The 15,536-nt window shown below is 37.5% G+C and overlaps 1 protein-coding gene across 1 annotated transcript in view; it reads left to right on the forward strand.

Moving 5' to 3' along the window:
- The first annotated feature begins 14,724 nt into the window (after positions 1 to 14,724).
- The window catches only part of LOC110572955 (fibronectin type III domain containing protein 3C1-like), a 71,421-nt gene continuing 70,609 nt past the window's right edge, over positions 14,725 to 15,536 (forward strand). The window contains exon 1 of the mRNA XM_021681438.1: positions 14,725 to 14,805. Coding sequence (XP_021537113.1) covers positions 14,725 to 14,805 — 81 coding nt within the window. The remainder of the gene's footprint in view (positions 14,806 to 15,536) is intronic.

The raw sequence follows: 15,536 nt of genomic DNA on the forward strand, positions 1-15,536 counted from the left end.
ACCGATCAGTGGCTTACATAATTAATATTTATTTCAAGAGTATACAGAATAGACTTTTTATCAAACTAGAAGTGAAATTTAAACTGCAATTCTTTGGCAAACGTACATTCTAGAAGTCTTTTTTAAAATAATTTATTTCCAGTTTTAGAATCAATTATTTTTACTTGGGAATCAGAATACTAAAAAGTTGTTGTAAGGAACTTTATCTTATGAATAGTACATCTGAAGGGGGCGCCTGGGTGGCTCAGTCATTAAGCATCTGCCTTTAGTTCAGGTCATGATCTCAGGGTCCTGGGATCGAGCTCCATATTGGGCTCCCTGCTCAGTAGAAAGCCTGCTTCTCCCTCTCCCACTCCCCCTGCTTGTGTTCCTGCTCTCGCTGTGTCTCTCTCTGTCAAATAAAAAAATAAATAATCTTTAAAAATTATAATAATAATACATCTGAGGGAAGAGTAGGAAACATAAGCACTTTTTGACCAAAACTGTGCATTCTAAATTGAAATACACAAATTATAAGCTTATAGGGAAATTCTAAGTCTAAAACATAATTCTGGAAAGTAAGCATTGCTTCTTTTTTTTTAAGATTTTATTTATTTATTAGAAAGAGAGGGAGGAAGAACGAGCACCAGCAGAGGGAGAGGCAGAGGGAGAGGGAGAAGTAGACTCCCCCCTGAGGAGGGAGCCTGATGCAGGATTTGATCCCAGGACCCTGGGATCATGACCTGAACTGAAGGCAGACGCTTAACCAACTGAGCTACCCAGGCATCCCTAAGCATTGCTTCTTAATCAGGTTAAATTTTTGAGATATTTTCTTTCTCTAAAAGAGGTAGTGTTTAAGGTGCACAAATTTCTTCAAAATGATTACATATGGGATAGTATAAAATGTACTTAGATGGGGTTCTGAAGTTATACTTTTATCATACTACATAAAAAATTAGCTATCAAAATAATCCATTTGAAATCATTTAAATATGTCTACTTACTATAAAATTTTAATACTGTCATCTGAACTGAATTAAATAAACTCTATGAATATTCATAAAGCAGAATACTTCCTTGTAGTCCTTCCCCTATTGCTATACTTTATTTTAGTGTTACTTGTGTATAGTCATATGGTTTAGCTTGGGCTTTATGGAGTGGGGCACAAAAACCCTTTATTGCAACATGAAGTAAGACATCCCATCAACGTTTTTTAACTGTAGCATTCCCTATGCATTTATGGAATGGTAAGGATACTTAAGGAACTTAGATTGAGCTTGAAATTAAATATATCAAAACTACTAAGAAGCTGGGGCACCTGGGTGGCTCAGTTGTTAAGTGTCTGCCTTCGGCTCAGGTCATGATCCCAGGGTCCTGGGATTGAGCCCTGCATCAGGTTCCCTGCTCAGTGAGGAGCCTGCTTCTCCCTCTCCCACTCCCTGTTTGTGTTCCCTCTCTCACTGTGTCTTTTTCTGTCAAATAAATAAATAAAATCTTTAACAAAAAAACTACTAAAAAGCTTAAATATATCTATTTTAACATTTTGTACCCAGCTTGTAAGATTTTTTTCTGCTAATGTTACTATTTTACTCTGTTCTGTTGTTCCTTATTTCAACCAGAGTTAATGATTTTTGTTCAGATGCAGACTTTATTATGACAAGTTTTTGAGGATTTTTGTTTCACTTGTAGTAACGCCACTCAACATTTTCTGCTTTTTCTCATGTAGTAGTATCTCTTAGTAGAGCTGTTTAATGTTAAAGCATTACACTTATAGCCCCACTGCAGCACAAAGTAGCAGGGAAATAAAGGTAAATTTCTGAGGACAATAGAATAACGAAATGGAGTCTTTCATAGAGTTTTATCAAGAGGAAGAGTTAAGGCAGTGGAGGAGTAGGGGGACCTTAAGCTTGGCTCATCCCTCAAACACACCTAGATAACTATCAAATTATCACAGAAGAAATCAATCTGAGGACTGAGAGAACAAAACCACAAGTCTGCAAGTAGAAAAGTGACAACCTCCTGGAAGGTAGGAGGTGCAGGGAATTGATGTGGGGAAGATAAGAACTATGGGTGCTGCAGAAGGGAGGGAGCCCTGCTTACGAAGACTACCACAAGGTATTATAAGCAGTGGAGCACAAAATCTGACATTTTAGAAGTCCACCACTGCTGGGGTCATGCCTGGCTTAAAGGTGATCTGGTGGTGAGGGAGGGCACAGACCCTGGAGTGAACAGCATGATCTGAAGATCACCTGGGTTGCAAGAAGAATGGGTGGTGCCAACATGCTGCACTGTTCCCAGGCATAGGAGTGGGGACTCCAGCTGAGGACAGTGAGACTGGGTGCCGGCTCTCTGCTCCACCTTGCCATAAATACTGAAATGCTGTGCAGTCATGCAACCACATTCCTGGAACAGGCCAACAAATGACAAAAGCACAGCAAGACCCTCCCCGGGTCTTGGGATCAGCACTGGTCCATGCTGCAGGAATCCCTAAAATTTGGACTTTTGAAACCTAGTTGTGCGCCTGAGGTAAAACAGCTTGGAAAAAGGCAGGGTGAGGGCAGGAATCTGATGGGAGCTGGGATAGAAATGGGGTGATTGTTTGCTCTTTAGTGAGGGTTTCCTGAAGAGTTGTGAGGGTGAATTCCCAGCTCTGGGGCTAGAGAGCGGATGGTTGCCATTTTCGCCCACCCACCAATGCTGAAAGTCTTTAGGGAGCAAAACAGCACTATTTAATGGAGGCCAGAGCTGCTTACAATAAGCCCCGCCCCACTGTGCCCTGCAGGTGCATCTGCATAAGGGCAAGTCCAGTGGAGAATCAGTGCAAAAAGCCCCTCCCCAGAAGGACAGCACAAATACCTCCTAAGCACAAAGTACTGATCATAGAGTACTGCAAAGTTTCAGCTCTAGGAGAAATACAATCTAGGTGTCTTTTTATTTTTATTGTTTATTTTTAATTATTTTTAAAATTTTTTAAATTCCTTTTTAATTTTTTATTCTTTTTAAAATTTTTATTTATATGTATTTTATATTTTTAATTTATAATTTCCATTTTATTTTATTTTATATTTATTGTTGGATCTAGCTTTTTTAAAGATTTTATTTATTTATTTATTTATTTGAGAAAGAGCACTAGCTGGGGGAGGGCCAGAGGTGAAGGGAGAGGGAGAGAATACCAAGCAGACTCTGCACTGAACACGGAGCACAGAGCCCAAAACAGTGCTCAGTCTCACAACCCTGAGATCATAACCTGACCCAAACCCAGCATTCGGACAATTAGACAACTGAGCTACCCAGGTGCCCCAACGGAATAGATACTGCAGGTGAAACCTGGTGGAGATTCTTGCCTCAAGTTGATGGATGATACAGTGGTTTGGGGGGATTTTTCGTTGTTGTTTTTTCTTTTTTTAGAGAGAAAGAGCATGAATGGGGAGGGTATATTTAGCTTCTTTTAACAAGCAGACCAAAACACATCCAAGATCTAGTTTTGTTTTGTTTTGGTTTTGTCCTGGACAAAACAACAAATGGAGGAATTCACCCCAAAAGAAAGAACAAGAAGTAGAAATCATAGCCAGGGATTTAATCAATATTGATATAAGTAAGATGTCTACACTAGAATTTAAAGCAATGCTTATAAAGATACTAGCTGGGCTTCAAAAAAGTATAGAAGTCACTAGAGAAGCCCTTACTGCAGAGGTAAAAGAATAAAAATCTACTCAGGCTGAAATTAAAAATTCTGTAACTGAGATGCAAACCTGAATAACAATTAGGATGGACAAAGCAGAGGAACAAATTGCTGGAAGAGAAGATAAAATTATGGAAAATAATAAAGCTGAGAAGAGGGAAAGAAAAGTAATGGATCATGAAAGTAGACAGAGATGAAGCAAAGGAATGAATCACTTAATAGAAGATACAATTATGGAAAATAATGAAGCTGAAAAGAAGAGGGAAAGAAAGGTAATGGACCATGAAGGTAGACTTAGGGAACTCAGCGTAATGTAATAACATGTGTGTCATAGGACTTCCAGAAGATGAAGAGAGAAAAAGGGGCAGAAGGTTTACTCAAACAGATAACAGCTGAAAATGTCCCTCAACTGGGGAAGGACACAGACATCAAAATCCAAGAAGCACAGAGAACTCCCATTATATTCAACAAAAGCCAGCCATCGCCAAAGCATATCATACTCACATTCACAAAATATATAGAAAAGGAAAGAATCTTGAAAGCACAAGGGAAAAAAGTCCTTAACATACAAGGGAACAAAGATCAGGTTCACAGCAGATCTGCCCACTACTTTGTAGGCCAGTAGAAAGTGGCAGGATACATCCAACGTGTTGAATGGGAAAAATATGCAGTCAAGAATACTTTATTGAGCAAGGCTGTCATTCAAAATAAGAGAGAGTAGAAGTTTCCCAGACAAACAAAAATTAAGGAGTTTGTGGCAATAAAACCAGCCTTGCAAGAAATATGAAGGGGGACTCTTTGAGTGGGGAAAAAAAAGACCAAAAGCAACAAAGACTAGAAAGGACAGAGAATAGCACCAGAAACACCAACTCTAGAGGTAACACAATGGCACTACAATTCGTATCTTTTTTTTTTTAAGATTTTATTTATTTGTTTGACAGAGAGAGAGAGCAAAAGCAGGGGGAGTAGCAGAGGGAGAGGGAGAAGCAGGCTCTCTGCTGAGCAGGGAGCCCAATGTGGGGCTCGATTCCATGACTCTGGGATCATGACCTGAGCAAAAGACAGATGCTTAACCTACTGAGGCACCCAAGTGCCCTCATTCATATATTTCAATAATCATTCTGAATATAAATGGACAAAATGCTCCAATCAAAGACATAGGGTATCAGAATAGATTAAAAAAAAAACAAGACCCATCTATACATTGCCCACAAGAGACTCATTTTAGACCAAAGACACCTGCAGATGGAAAGTGAATGGATGGAGAACAATCTATCATGATAATGGTCATCAAAAGAACACTGGAGTAACCATACATATATCAGACAAAATAGATTTTAAACCAAAGACTGTAACAAGAAATGAAGAAGGGTACTATATCATAATTAAAGGGTATATCCATCAAGAAGATCTATTAATTGTAAATATTTATGCCCCAACTTGGAAGCACACAAGAATATAAATCAATTAATTAATAAATAAATTAATAAAAACATAAAGACACTGATAATAATAAAATAATAGTAGGGGACTTTAAAACTCCACTTACAACAATGGACAGATCTTCTAGGCAGAAAATCATCAAAGAAACCATGGTTTTGAATGACACAATGAACTAAATGAACTTAACAGATATATTCAGAACATTTCATCCTAAAGCAGCAGAATACACATTCTTTTTGAGTGCACATGGCACTCAAAATAGAATAGATCACATACTGTATCATAAATCATCCCTCAACAGGTACAAAAAGACCAAGATAATACCATGCATATTTTCACACCACAACGCTATGAAACTTGGAGTCAACCACAGGACAAAATTGGAAAGACCACAAATACATGGAGGTTAAAGAACATCCTACAAAAGAATGAATAGGTTAATCAGAAAATTACAGAAGAAATTAAAAAAGTACATAGAAGCAAGTAAAAATGAAAACATAACAGTCCATAATCTTTGGGATGCAGCAAAGGTGGTCTTAAGAGGGAACTATATTGCAATACAGGCCTACCACAAGAAGCAAGAAAAGGCTCAAATATACAAGCTAACCTGACACCTGAAGGAGCTAGAAAAGGAATAGGAAGTAAAGCCTATAGCCATCAAAACAAGGGAAATAATAAAGATCAGAGCAAAAATAAACAATATAGAAACAACAACAAAAAACAAATGAAGAGATCAATGAAACTAAGAAGCTGGTTCTTTGAAAGAATTAATAAAATTGATAAACCCTGAACCAGACTTACCAAAAAGAAAAGAGAAAGTACCAAAATAAATAAAATCATGAATAAAAGAGAACACAACCATTACAGAAATACAAATAATCATAAAAGAATGTTATGAAAAATTATATGCCAACAAACAGGGCAATATGTAAGAAATGGACAAATTCCTAGAAACACACAAACCATCAAAACTGAAAAATGAAGAAATAGAAAATTTGATCAGACCCATAACCAGCAAAGAAATTGAATCACTAATCAAAAATCTCCCAACAAACAAGAGTCTAGGGCCAGATGGTTTCCCAGGGGAATTCTACCAGACATTTAAAAAAGAGTTAATACCAATTCTTCTCAAACTGTTCAAAAAAAATAAAAGTGGGAAGAATACTTCCAAACTCCTTTGAAAAAGCCAATATTACCTTGATTCCAAAACCAAAGACCCCACTACAAAGGAGAATTACAGGCCAGTATACCTGATGAACGTGGATTGAAAAATTCTCGACAAGATACTAGCAAATAGAATCTAACAGGACATTAAAAAAGTTATTCACCACAATCAAGTGGGATTTACTCCTGGGCTGCATATTTGTAAGTCGATCAACATAATACACAGCATTAATACAAAAAAGGATAAGAACCATATGATGCTCTCAATAGATGAATAAAAGTATTTGACAAAATAAAGTATCCATTCTTTTTTGTTTGCTTGCTTCTTCAGAAAGCATCTTTCCTGTTTTTCTTAAATTTTTTATTTAAATTTTATTTAGGTAACATATACTTTATTATTATTTTCAGGGGTAGAATTTAGTGATTCATCAGGGGCATATAACACCCACTGCTCATTACTTCAACTACCCTCCTTAATGCCCATCACCCAGTTACCCCATCCCCCCAACCACCTCCCCTCCAGCAATGCTCAGTTTGTTTCCTAGAGCTAAGAGTCTCTTATGGTTTCCCTCCCTCTCTGTTTTCATCTTATTTTATTTTTCCTTCCCTTCCCCTATGTTCATCTGTTTTGTTTCTTAAATTCCACATCTGAGTGAAATCATACAGTATTTGTCTTTCTCTGACTGACTTATTTCTCTTAGCATAATACCCTGTAGTTACATCCATGTTGTTGCAAATGGAAAGATTTCATTCTTTTTGATGGCTGCATAATATTCCATTGTATATATATACCACCTCTTTTTTATCCATTCATCTATTGATAGACATCTGGCCTCTTTCCATATTTTGGCTATTGTGGATATTGCTGCTATAAACATCGGGCTGCATGTGCCCCTTCAAATCACTATATATCCTTTGGATAAATACCGAGTAGTGCAATTGCTGGGTCATAGGATACTTCTATTTTTAACCTTTTGAGAAACCTCCATACTGCGTTCCAGAGTAGCTGCACCAGTTTGCATTCTCACCAACAGCATAAGAGGGTTTCCCTTTCTCCGCATCCTTGCCAACAACTGTTGTTTCCTAAATTGATAATTTTAGCCATTCTGACCAGTGTGAAGTAGTTTCTCATTGTGGTTTTGATTTGTATTTCCCTGATGTTCAGTGATGTTGAGCATTTTTTCATGTGTCTGTTTAACATTTGTATGTCTTCTTTGGAGAAATCCCCATGTCTTCTACCCATTTCTTGACATGATTTTTTGTTTGTTTTTTGGGTGTTGAGTTTGATAAGTTCTTTATAGATTTTGGATACCAGCCCTTTTTCTGATACATCAAACATCTTCTCCCATTCCAATGGTTGCCTTTTAGTTTTGTTGACTGTTTCCTTTGCTGTGCAAAATCTTTTATCCTCATCAAGTCCCAATAGTTCATTTTTGCTTTTGTTTCCCTTGCCTTTGGAGACAAGTATAGCAAGAAATTGCTGTAGCCAAGGTCAAAGAGGATGCTTCCTGTGTTCCCCTCTAGGATTTTGATGGATTCCTGCCTCACATTTAGGTCTTCCATTCATTTTGAGTTCATTTTTGTGTATGGTGTAAGAAAGTGGTCCAGTTTCATTCTTCTGCATATGGCTGCCCAATTTCCCCAACACCATTTGTTGAAGAGACTGTCTTTTGTCCATTGGATATTCTTTCCTTCTTTGTTGAAGATGAGTTGAGGGTCCATTTCTGGGTTCTCTCTTCTGTTCAATTGATCTATGTGTTTGTTTTTGTGCCAGTACCATACTGTCTTGATGATTACAGCTTTGTAATATAGCTTGAAATCCAGAATTGTGATGCCACCAACTTTGGTTTTTTTTTTTTTTTTAAACATTACTTTGCTATTTAGGGTCTTTTCTGGTTCTATACAAATTTTAGGGTTATTTATTCCAGCTCTATGAAAAATGCTGATGGTAATTTGATAGGGACTGCATTGAATTTGTAGATTGCTCTGGGTAGCATAGACATTTTAACAATATTTGTTCTTCTAATCCATGAGCATGGAATGTTTTTCCATTTCTTTGTGTAGACTTCAATTTCTTTCCTATGTGTTTTATGCTTTTGAGAACACAGGCTCTTTTGTTGGGTTTACTCCTAGGTATCTTACGGGTTTTGGTGGAATTGTAAATGGGATTGATTCTTTGATTTCTCTTTCTTCTGATTCATTGCTAGTGTATAGAAATACAACTGACTTCTGTGCATTGACTTTGTATCCTACAACTTTGCTGAATTCCTGTATCAGTTGTAGCAATTTTTAGGTGGAGTCGTTTGGGTTTTCTACATGGAGCATCATGTCATCTGTGAAGATTGAAAGCTTGACTTCTTTGCTGATTTGGATGCTTTTTATTTCTTTTTGTTGTCTGATTGCTGAGGATAGGACTTCCAGTACTATGTTGAACAAGAGTGGTGAGTGTGGACATCCATGTCATGTTCCTGACCTTAGGGGAAAAGCTCTAAGTTTTTTCCCTTTGAGGATGATATTCTCTGTGGGTCTTTCATATATGGCTTTTATGATATGGAGGTTTATTCCCTCTATCCCTACACTGTGAAGAGTTTTTATCAAGAAAGTATGCTGTATTTTGTCAAAGGCTTTTTCTGCATCTATTGAGAGGATCATATGGTTCTTGTCCTTTCTTTTATTAATATGGTGTATCACATTGATTGATTTGCAGATGTTGAACCACCCTTGCAGCCCAGAAATTAATCCGCCTTTGTTGTGGTGAATAATTCTTTTAATGTACTGTTGAATCCAATTAGCTAGTATTTTGGTGAGAATTTTTGCATCCAAGTTCATCAGGGTTATTGGACTGTCATTCTCCTTTTTAGTGGGTCTTTGGTTTTGGGATCAAGGTAATGCTGGCCTCATAGAATGATTTTGGAAGCTTTCCTTCCATTTCTATTTTTTGGAACACTTTCAGAAGACTGGGTATTAAGTCTTCTTTAAATGTTTTGTAGGATTCCCCTGGGAGGCCATCTGGCCCTGGACTCTTGTTTGTTGGGTGGTTTTTGATTACTAATTCAGTTTCTTTCTTGGTTATGGATCTGTTCAGGTTTTCTATTTCTTCCGGGTTCAATTTTGGTAGTTTATATGTCTCTAGGAATGCATCCATTTCTTCCAGATTGCCTAATTTGTTGGCATATATTTGCTCAAAATATTCTCTTATAATTATTTTTATTTCTTTGGTGTTGATTGTGATCTCTCCTCTTTCATTTCTGATTTTATTACTTTGGGTATTTTCTCTTTTCTTTTGATAAGTCTGGTCAGGGGTATATCATTCTTATTAATTATTTCAAAGAACCAGCTTCTAATTTCATTGATCTGTTCTACTGTTCCTTTGGTTTCTATTTCATTGATTTCTAACCTAATCTTTATTGATTCTCTTCTCCTTCTGGGTTTTGGCTTCATTTGCTGTTCCTTTTGCCCCTCCTTTATGTGTAAGTTTAGGCTGTATATTTGAGACCTTTCTTTTTTCTTGAGAAAGGCTTGTATTGTATACTTTCCTCTTAGGACTGCCTTTGCTGCATCCCAAAGATTTTGAACAGCTGTGTTTTCATTTTCATTTGTCTCCATGATTTTTTAAAATTCTACTTTAATTTCCTGATTGACCCATTCATTCTTTAGTAGGATGCTCTTCTGCCTCCATGCATTTGAGTTTGTTCCAAATTTCCTCTTGTGATTGACTTCCAGTTTCAAATCATTGTGGTCTGAAAATATGCAGGGAATGATCCCAATCTTTTGGTACCAGATGAGACCAGATTTGTTTACCCAGTATGTGATCTATTCTGGAGAATGTTCCATGTGGATTCAAGAAGAATGTGTATTCTGTTGCTTTAGGATGAAATGCTCTGAATATATCTGTGAAGTCAATCTTGTCCAGTGTATCATTCAAAGCCTTTGTTTCCTTGTTGATCTTCTGCTTTGACGATCTGTCCATTGCACTGAAGGGGGTGTTAAAGTCCCCTACTATTATTGTATTATTATCAATGTTTTTCTGTAATTTTCATAATTAATTGGTTTATATGATTCCTGCTCCCATGTTAGGGGCATAAATATTTACAACTGTTAGATCTTGTTGGATAGACCCTTTAATTATGATATAGTGTCCTTCCTCATCTCATATTACACTATGGTTTAAAATCTAATTTGTGTGATATAAGGATTGCCACCCCAGCTTTCTTTTGATGTCCACTAGCATAATAAATGGTTTTCCACCCCCTCACTTTCAATGTGGAGGTGTCTTTGTGTCTAAAATGAGTCTCTTGAAGAAAGAATATCGATGGGTCTTGCCTTTTTATGTGATCTGATACCCCATGTCTTTTGATTGGGACATTAGCCCATTTACATTCAGAGTAACTATTGAAATATATGAATTTAGTGCCATTGTTTTACCTCTAGAGTCACTGTTTCTGTATATTCTCTGTGTTCCTTTCTGGTCTATGTTACGTTTGGGCTCTCTCCTTACTTAAAGGCTCCCTTTTTTTGTCTCCTGTAGGGTTGGTTTGGCAATCACAAATCTTTATAGTTTCTGTTTGTCCTGGAAGCTTTCTATCACTTCTTCTATTTTGAATGATATCCTAACTGGATAAAGTATTCCTGGCTGCATATTCTTCTCATTTAACACCCTGAATATACCATGCCAGTCCTTTCTAGCCTGCCAGGTCTCTGTGGATGGTTCTGCTGCCAATCTAATGTTTCTATGATTGTAGGTTACAGACCTTTTATCCTGACCTGCTCTCAGGATTTTCTCTTTGTCTCTGAGATTTGCAAGTTTCACTCTTACATGTAGGGGTGTTGACCTATTTTTATTGATTTTGAGGGGGGTTCTCTATGCCTCCTGGATTTTGATGCCTGTTTATCTCTTTTTCTCAGCTTCTTTGTTCTCCATCATTTGGTCTTCTAGAGTACTAATTCTCTGTTCTGCCTCATTTATCCTAGTAGTTAGAGGCTCCGTTTTTTATTGCACCTCATTAATAGCCTTTTTTATTTCAACTTGGTTAGATTTTAGTTCTCCAGAAAGGGATTCTCTAGTGTCTTCTATGCTTTTGTCAAGCCCAGCTAGTATCTTTATAATCGTTATTCTGAACTCTAGTTCTGATGTCTTATTAATGTCCATATTGATTAGGTCCTTGGCAGTTGGTACTGCCTCTTATTCTTTTTCTTGAGGTGAGTTTTTCTGTTTTGTCATTTTGTCCAGAGGAGAATAGAAGAACAAGAAAACAAAATGCTAACAGGGTAACAATGACCCCAGAAAAATATACATTAAATAAATCAGAAGAGATCCAAAACTGGGAGAAAAGGGGGAAAAAAAGAATATGATCAGGCTGGTGAATAGAACAGAGCCATACACTAGATTTAGGGTATATTTTGGTCTGTTAGAAGAAACTGTGTCCCAAAATTTTAAAGAAAGAAAAACTTATATATATACAAAAAATAAGATTAAATACAATGAAGGGATAGAATATGACTGCAAAAACGAAAATTAAAAAAGATTTTAAAAAATGAATTGATAAGATAAGAAGTTGGTTGAAAAGGGAAAGAAGAAAAATTCAAAAAAAGAAAGAAAGAAAGAAAATTTTAAAAATTAAACTTGAAAGACTAAAGAATCATGGGGAAAAAGCCATGAATTCTTTTTTTTTTTAATTTTATTATGTTATGTTAGTCACCATACAATACATCATTAGTTTTTGATGTGGTGATCCACAATCCACTGTTTTCGTATAACACCCAGTGCTCCATGCAGTACATGCCCTCCTTAATACCCATCACCAGGCTAACCAATCCCCCCTCCCACCTCCCCTCTAAAACCCTGTTTGTTTCTCAGAGTCCATAGTCTCTCATGGTTCATCTCTCCCTCCAATTCCCCCCCCCCCTCATTTTTCCCTTCCTTCTCCTAATGTCCTCCATGCTATTCCTTATGTTCCGCAAATAAGTGAAACCATATGATAATTGACTTTCTCTGCTTGACTTATTTCACTTACCATAATCTCCTCCAGTCCCATCCATGTTGATGTAAAAGTTGGGTATTCATCTTTTCTGATGAAAAGCCATGAATTCTATGTGCTATATTGCCCTAGCCCTGGAGTTTTGCAGTTCTTATTGATTGGTAAACTTAGTCGTGGCTGGATGTTCTTGCTGATCTTCTGGGGGAGGGGCATGTTGCATTGATTCTCAAATGTCTTTGCCCCAGGCAGAATTGCACCGCCCTTGCCAGGGGCCAGGCTAAGTAATCTGCTGGGGTTTGCTCTTGGTAGTGTTTGTTCCCTGAAGGCTTTCCGCACATCTTTAGAGGATGAGAATGAAAATGGCGGCCTCCCAATCTCTGGCCCCAGAGGAGCTGAGAGCTTGAGGCCCCACTCCTCAGTGAGCCCTCAGAGAAAAGCAGCCAATCACTCCTGTCTCCCTGGTCTCCAGCCACATTCCGTGCTCACCCAGCCTGTGACTGAGCATTGCTATCTCTGGCACATGGCCCTGTTTGGAGGCTCCAAACCCAGCAGATTCCTGCCACGTGCTCCCATGCCTCTCCTCCCTGGAGAGAAAGGGAAGTCACTCCAGATCTGCTGGTTGTCGGGCCCCTGCTCATAGAGTAGTGGCCTCACTATGTCATGGACCATGGTTTATGGCAACCCCAAGCTGAAAGCCCACTCCTCTGCTCACTCTCGGCAGCTGACTTCCCCACTCTGATACCTGGGAGCTCTGCCACACTTAGGCACCCCCAGTCTTTCTGTGATCCTGAGGGTCCTGAGACCACACTGTTCCAGCGAGAGCTCCACCCCCTGCTTAGCCCTGGAATGACATCCCTCGGCAGAGCAGACTTCTAAAAATTCTCATTTTGTGCTCTTCTGCTCTATCACTTGACAGTAGCTGGCTGACAGAGGCTCCCTCCCCCCCACGGTCTATCTTTCCATAAATTGCCCAGGATTCACTTCTCCACATGTCCTACCTTGCAGAAAGTGGTCACTTTTTTGTTCATAGAATTGATGCTATTCTTTTCTTTGATCTCCTATTGAGTTCATAGGTATCCAGAATGGTTTGATAGCTATCTAGCTGAATTCCCAGGACCAGACAAAATTTAGGTCTCCTACTCCTCCACCATCTTGGATACCACCCCAGCAGTAAATTCTATTAATATGACATATCATGTGCACCAATGATTGGAAGTTATGATGAAAATTAAGAGGTTAAGGATGGGAGGGGATATATACACACACACATATATACAAACATGCAAAGAGATTGTTGCTATAGTCTTTATTTTTAAAATGTCATTGTAGGTTGTTTTAAATCTTGATCAGTGCAGTCATTTGAATGAGCAGGAGAACAATGACTTTTACCATAAGTGAAACAAATTCTGTGGTAATGCAAGAGAGATTTAAATTAGCCTAAAGTGATTTTCACTGTTGAGGAGATATTTAAAAAGAACACTAAGTACATAGCTATTTCCTATATCCCTAACCTAAGAAAACATACACATTTTCCTGTTACATAGGCTCCATAATTCTTTATGACTCCTGAAAGTTTTCATTTTAAAAAAATTTGAGTATCTCATTTACGAAAAGTTGTATTTGCCAGTCAAAAACCTCCTAAGAATACATAAAAAGCTTGGTAAGGAAATGATGTAAGTAGTCACTAGAATTGTGACATAGTGAACATTCTTTTACATCAGTGTTACCAAGGAGTTTTGAATCATAACAGTACACTTCATTTGGAGGACTTGACTAGCTCGAAGAGGTCCTCCCTTGAGTATCCTCTTTCTCCACCTTCAAAAGAATCATATTTTTCTTTCTGATTTTTGTCCAAGTGTTTATGGAATCAAGGATCTGGACTAACCTACCATATTTCATCACTTGGTGCCATCTACACATGAGGTATTTGAACCTGGGAAGTATTTTAAGTATAAAGGTTTGGGTTTGAAGCTTTGGGTTATGTTTAAGATATTTGGGTTTAGTATCTGAGTTAAAGTAATTATCTATGTTCCTATCCTTTTAAAGAGATCTGGTTAATTCTTACAGCCTTCTAATCAATATGAAGTCTTATTCGGCAATTAAAATCATAGATTAGAAATTAATTGGACTTGATCTGAATGGCTCAAATGACCAATGACTTGTTTAACTAAACAATTCTTCACACTATGAAATGGAGCTATCTTCACTTGTTTTCATGAGTGAAGCGTGAACAATCCCAACCTCTTGACACCAAATTTCAAATATTTTTGTTTATGAAGACTAATGATTATTTTGAAATGTTGCCATAGAACAGTTTCAGTTAAGTAACATTTCTGGAAAGAAAAATTATTTAAAATGCCTTTTCTAAGGAGTATTTCATCAGATTTTGTCATTTAAAATCACTACTTTGCCTTCATTTGTTTAATTTACAATTACACTCTTTCTAGAAACATCCAGTGAAAGCCAATCTTTTTAGACATGGCTGAACATGGGCTTGCACCTACTCTTACTGAAATACCTCCTGTAGCTTCAGATATCAATGGCGACCCCATGCATCAGGTAAGGATAGTTTTGCTCTTTTTTTTAAATTATAACTGGTCAAGTCTTTCTTGAATCCAGTATTGCCTTTATTTAGAAAACATGTATCATTTTTATGATTGGTCACTTAGTTTGGAAGTTTTCAGTCTTTTCACAAACATTGATTTATCTTCCTTGTAGCCTTTTAAAAATCCCGTTAGAGACATTTAGCATTAGCTTAGGACACATATAACCTCCTTTTGGGTGGCATTAGCTGCTTTTTCAGCCGCCCTTGATCAGCTCAAAAGTCCTGGTGTTGAAAGTTTATACTATCCACAGACAGTATCTTCTGATGAATAGTCTAAAAGTATGACTCTAAAGCAGACTAAACTTCTTTCATACTCATTCATATCTGTGAGTTCAATTTTTTAATATTTAAAGGTATTATTTTGAGCAGCAATGACTTCTACCTACCGGATTGGTTTCAAGAAAGAAAGAATGTGGTTTAGATTTAGCATTTATTGATTTAAAGCAATCTATTCAAGAAAAGTCTTTTTTTTAAAGATTTATTTATTTAGAGAGAGAAAGAAAGGGACGGGCAGAGTGAGAGAGAGAATGCTGAAGCAGACTCCCCACAGTAAGCAGAGCCTGATGCAGGGCTCAATCCCAGGACCCGGAGATCATGACCAAAGCCAAAATCAAGAGTCAGCCACTTAACTGACACTGAGCCACCCAGGAATCCCTATTCAGGAAAAGTCTTATCTACATATACA

Source organism: Neomonachus schauinslandi, chromosome X (assembly GCF_002201575.2).
Source record: "Neomonachus schauinslandi chromosome X, ASM220157v2, whole genome shotgun sequence".
Classification (NCBI taxonomy): domain Eukaryota; kingdom Metazoa; phylum Chordata; class Mammalia; order Carnivora; family Phocidae; genus Neomonachus; species Neomonachus schauinslandi.